At 42.0% G+C, this 5,657-nt stretch overlaps 1 protein-coding gene across 2 annotated transcripts in view; it reads right to left on the bottom strand.

Moving 5' to 3' along the window:
- psmf1 (proteasome inhibitor subunit 1) overlaps positions 1-4,424 on the bottom strand; it is a 14,452-nt gene extending 10,028 nt beyond the window's left edge. The window contains exons 1-4 of one of the 2 annotated variants that reach the window (XM_015014467.1): positions 4,216-4,424; positions 3,520-3,672; positions 2,676-2,758; positions 2,295-2,513 (exon numbers count right to left, since the gene is read on the bottom strand). In XM_015014467.1, the coding sequence (XP_014869953.1) occupies positions 2,295-2,513; positions 2,676-2,758; positions 3,520-3,672; positions 4,216-4,344 (584 nt within the window). In that variant the 5' untranslated portion in view covers positions 4,345-4,424. The remainder of the gene's footprint in view (positions 1-2,294; positions 2,514-2,675; positions 2,759-3,519; positions 3,673-4,215) is intronic. The other variant, XM_015014468.1, reaches the window with a different exon arrangement.
- Positions 4,425-5,657: the final 1,233 nt, after the last annotated feature.

The raw sequence follows: 5,657 nt of genomic DNA on the forward strand, positions 1-5,657 counted from the left end.
TCTCCGCCTTCATCGTCCTCTCCGTCTTCATCGTCCTCTCCGTCGTCATCGTCCTCTCCGTCGTCATCGTCCTCTCCGTCTTCATCGTCCTCTCCGCCTTCATCGTCCTCTCCGTCTTCATCGTCCTCTCCGTCCTCATCGTCCTGTCCGTCCTCATCGTCCTCTCCGTCCTCATTGTCCTCTCCGTCCTCATCGTCCTCTCCGTCTTCATCGTCCTCTCCGCCTTCATCGTCCTCTCCGCCTTCATCGTCCTCTCCGTCCTCATCGTCCTCTCCGTCCTCATCGTCCTCTCCGCCTTCATCGTCCTCTCCGCCTTCATCGTCCTCTCTGTCTTCATCGTCCTCTCTGTCTTCATCGTCCTCTCTGTCCTCCCTTCCAGTAAAAAAAACCTTCTTCGTCTTTAAAGAAAATATTTCTGACGATCTGCTGCGATCGTCTTCCATGTGAATCAAACAACAAACTGACTGAACCTTCAGACACAGAACCAGGAATGAACCCAGATAAATGCGATTTCTGGTGCCTCAGAAACAGAAACATGAATCGTCGTCGTTCTGGGTTCAGACTTTGGGTCTAATGAAGCTGCTGATCAGACGTTTCAGGCCTTCTGGGTTTAGCTGCTTATTTCTAACTGGCTGCTGATTGTTGAACCTCCAGAGTTTCTGCTCATTTCAGAAAGTCAAATTTAAGACGTTTTAAGACCTTTTAATGTCACCAACTGTAGAGCTGCATCACAATAAAACGAGCCAAGAACTGACGCTGTGTTTCAGCTTTGAGTTTCTCACTGCAGATGAAAACGTCGTCCAGCCAAACAAATTTACACATGAAAAGCACAGAAAACGTAGCTAGCTAGGGTCTGTTAGCGGTAGCCTCGACCACCTCCAGTCACAGGACGAATGAAGACCCAAACTTTTGCCTGACAGAAAAGTAAAAAAAAAAAAAACATAAAATATTTCTAACAAAATGTTAAATCTGATTAACAAACTTCAGGCCAACTTCCAGTCTGTAACTGAAATTAAGACGTTTTTAAGGTCTTAACTTGAGACACGAGTTCTACCGATCACCATCTGACCGCTGCGTTTAAAAACCGGGTTCTGGTTCCTTCCTGTTTTTTTTTAAAGATTTGTTTGGCCTTTATTTGATAGTTAATTGACAGGAAAGTGGGAAATGAGAGAAGGGGAAGACATGCAGTGACGGTCGCCAGGCTGGGAATCGAACCTGCGACTGAGGCATCCATATGTGGGTTGTGCTGAACCCCTGCGCCACCACAGCACTCCCTGGTTCCTTTCTGCTAAAGGAGAGTTTTCCTCTCCATTGTCACCACGTGCATGCTCAGTACCAAGGAATCAATAAGTCAACACAAGAGATTTTCCTGCCGTCGCCCCCTGCTGGTCAGGATGACAGGATCAATGTTCGGTTTCCTCAGGAACTATTTAAACTAATTTGAATAATTAATTGAGTTTAATGATTTGATTGATCACTTGGATAAATTGTATAATCAGATTTAAATTATTTTTAGTTGAGTTCCTCTGGTGCCCAAAGTGGGTCCTGTTGGCCCGACATCCTGCGTGTTTTAGTCTCTCCCTGGTTTAACCTGGATCCAGTGACGGATCATTAGAGGCCTGAGGAGAACCGGACCTGCTGACGAGGTCGTTTCTGGAACGGGGGACTAAAACACGCCGGGTCTCCAGGACCCACTCTGGGCACTGCTGCTCTGGGAATTTGTCGCTTTAGAAATAAACTGAGCTGAATTGAAATGAACAAACTTTAAAACCCAAAGATTCATTTTTACCTTCAGTCCAGGTAAATATAATCTGTTCACATAAAAGGAATTTTGTTTAGACTTTTAAATAAAAATATTTAGTTTAGTTTTTAGCTTTTATACATTTTCATCAAATAAGACATTAAAGTCTTTAGAAAACTGCCTTAAAAATGACAGTTTGCAACCTATTGACAGAAGAAAAAAATTATATTTTAGTGGTTTTGTTAGTGATTCTTTGTGAAGATTTCCTTCTGGTCATTCTGATGTTTTTTATCTACTTTAGCAGCTAATGATGAATTTACAGATGAATCTTTGCTCTGATGTGTTTTGAGTTATTAATCAGAGGAATAATCTTCGTATTCTGAAACTAAAACCACATTTAATAGAAAAATAATGTCACAAGAGAAATGGAAACATTGGTTTATTAAATATGTGGTAGATAATATTATCTTGTGTGTAATTAAACACATAAAACCAATTAGTGAAGACAGTTTATTAGAGCGAGGCGGTTTCCTGGACGCCGTTGCTTACTGACCAGTGGGGCTGCGGCCCGTGGCGGGGGTGTCTGCAGGGCAGCCGCAGGGGGTCTCCGTCTTCCTCCGTCCTCCTCTGAGACGACTCGCCCTCCTCCCGTCTGCTGCGCTCCGGCGCTTTCTCTGGGCGGGGCAGCAGCTGAGCCTTCACCTTCTCAGACAAACCGTCTGCGTCTCTGAACACGCTGCAGCACAGAGAGGCTCCGTCACCGACCAGCTGGTTGTTACCGGAACAACATCTTGTTTTATATCGTTACCTGTCCAGCTGGTTATTGTTGGCAGAATGTGTTATTTCTATATGTAGGAATGATTCAAACAACTAAGTGTGTATGCAGGAAGTTTTCAGTTCTCAGGTGAGACAAACGAAGCCGGTAAAAACCAACCTGTCAAACGTGTGCAGCTGGTCAGCGTTGACCTGGTCGCCGACGTTCACCATCAGGTCTGAAACCTGCTTAGTGCCGGAGTTCTGCAAAACAACAGCAGCTTTTAATCAGACGTTCTGCCTGACAACTCCGATGTTAAAGCTCAAAAGAGACGATACTGCGCAGTAAAACATCCTGATGGTCGCGCTGCACGGTGGTGCAGTTGGCAGCAATGAAGGTCCTGGTTCGATTCCCGGCCCACAGTCCAGAAACATGACTGTTAGATTAATTGGCCTGTATAAATTCTCCTTAGGTGTGTGTGTGTGTGTGTGTGTCCTGTCTGTCTCTGTGTTGCCCTGCGACAGACCGGTGACCTGTCCAGGGTGACCCCGCCTGTCAAAAGGCCCTCCTGATCCCCCCAGGGTCGAGGGTGTAAGAAAATGGATGGAACATCCTGATGACATCATCAGCTCTGCTAATCCACCTCATCTGCTGCTGCTCCTTCAGCAGCCTGGCCGGCCGGAGCGTGATGCTCCATGACGCCTCCTTTTCAACTCCTTTAGGATTTGGGGGTCAAAGTTCAAGCCTTATGCTCAAAATGTTTGACCACAGTCAGGGTTTAAAAGATGATCAAATACAAAGGGAACTTGCTATTATAAATAATTACAGTGGTAATATAAATAATTTGTTCTTGCATTTGAGCTAAACGTGAAGGTTTCACCAGATTTAAACACTGAAGAGGAAAACAGCGCAGCGTCAGTATCTGATGCTCCCTGTGTGATTATTAGCTTCAATAATCACACAGGGAGCATCAGATACTTTCATTTTAACTGCCGAGAGAAGCCTGTCCTGTTTTCTGAGTTACCATTAAGTTGAAGATGAGCGTGGAGTCCACAGCGATGGCCTTCAGCACCATCACGGTGTCTGTGTCGCCGGTTTGGTAGCGCAGGCTGTACAGCTCCTTGTTGCTGCTCCAGCCAGCAGGAAGCAGCTCTGACTTCTTATCACGGCTGCTAGGCTAAAATACAACAGAGAAAAAGAGAAATAAGACACTCAGTCAAAATAACTACCATTTTACAGTGTCTATCCTCACGCAGTTGCGTTAGCCTCCCAAAGATGACTCGACGTTTTTCACATCTCCAAAGTTTTCCCGTGGAAGTCTGAATAAAACAGACTGATTTATGCTAAGCTAACACACGTCTGGCATTTTGTACTGAAATTATTAACACCCGGATAACAATGCGCATTAAAAAGTTAATCTGAAGACTTTAGCTAAGCTTGTACATAACTCCATTAAAATAACATACTGTTTAATTTCTCCCTGAATGTCACAAATCCGTCTCATCTTAAAGAATAGATCACTTATAGCATTTTACTGCTTCCCAATTTCTCTTAAATTCGGCAACAAAAACTAATCAATTTATTTCTTTATTAATTAAGTTAATCAAGTTGGAGACCTTTAGTCATGTTCAACTGCCCAAACATTGACAGAGCTCGGCGCTAATCGAACCTCTGCTGGTCAACGGTTAATCAAATTAAAACCATTTTCCTGTTCTTTCACCTCGTCTCCAGATCCGATGCACCGGTAGCCATTCTTTATCATTTCCCAGTGAACGAAGCACACGACGGCGTCCTGCGGACACGCGATTTTATCTGCAACACAGGTGTACAGCGTCTCTAAACCAGCCATTTTTCTCCCATCTGTCAATACCAGATACGCATCTAAACTGGGGAAAGGAAAACGAAAGTCTACGCTGAAGTCTCATAGCAACCATAGCTACTTCCTGTCAGGGAAATTCAAAGTAAAAGCACAAGAACGTTGTCAAATCGAGTTAGTCATATTACAAACTAATGTCAGAAGCGATACAATAAAATTATTTCGTAAAATTACTGAACCTTATACGGCTTGAACCAAAACATATTCCGACAGAGGTTAATGGTTGTAAACCTTAAATCTGAGATGACAAAGAGGGAAATTTGTCCAACAAAAAATATAAAATTATATATATATATATAAATAAAAAAAATTCCCTTCTCACCCTCCGCGGGTGGTCTCTTTCATCCTCTGAGCTCGGGTCCTCTACCAGAGGCCTGGGAGCTTGAGGGTTCTCAAGGCTGTGCCTAGAACTGCACATTTCTGGACTGAGATGTCTGATGTTGTTCCTGGGATCTGTTTTAGCCACTGCTCCAGTTTGGGGGTGACTGCCCCGAGGGCCCCGATGACCACAGGCACCACTGTGGTCTTCACCTTCCAGGCCTTCTCCAGTTCCTCTCTGAGGCCCTGGTATTTCTCCAGTTTCTCCTTTTTCCTGATGTTGTTTTTCCTGATATTTTTCCTGATATATATATATACCATATATATATATATATATATATATATATATATATATATATATGTGTGTGTGTGTGTGTGTGTGTGTGTGTGGAGAGAGAGAGAGAGAGAGAGAAAACCATTAATTTCATTTTCAAAGTAATGATAATTATAAGAATAATAATTAGTTGCAGTAGTATTAGTATCATATTGTTAATGTTTCAATGAATGATTATTCATTATTTAAATTGTTGTATTGCAGATACAGTTTTCAATCGTAGTTACTTTTATTTTCTCCAGAGAGAAATCTCTGGGGAAAAAGTTGCTGCTTTATTTTTTTCTAACTTTACGGAAAAGTTCGTTTTGTTTTGATGCAACACATTTGGTTTCCGGAACAGAACTAGTATAAGAAATATCGTTCCGTTTTTACGTATTATTTCATATATGGTGTTTTTTGTATGGTTACAGTAAAACAAAACATTTTTATTTAAAAGATAAATAATTATATTTATATTTGTTTAAGAATTAATTATTTTCTGAAATAAGTACAAAATAAAATGCTAATTTAAATGTAATACTGTCAGTATTGTTATTTATACTGTCAATTTTACTAAAATGTTTTTTAAATGTAAGTTTAATTTTTGGTGGAGGTCTGTTTGCTCCTTCGCTTCCATCACCAGCGGTCCTAAATA

The sequence above is a fragment of the Poecilia latipinna genome, unplaced genomic scaffold (assembly GCF_001443285.1).
Source record: "Poecilia latipinna isolate Pla-1442-1.1 unplaced genomic scaffold, P_latipinna-1.0 Scaffold1819, whole genome shotgun sequence".
In the NCBI taxonomy this organism is placed as follows: domain Eukaryota; kingdom Metazoa; phylum Chordata; class Actinopteri; order Cyprinodontiformes; family Poeciliidae; genus Poecilia; species Poecilia latipinna.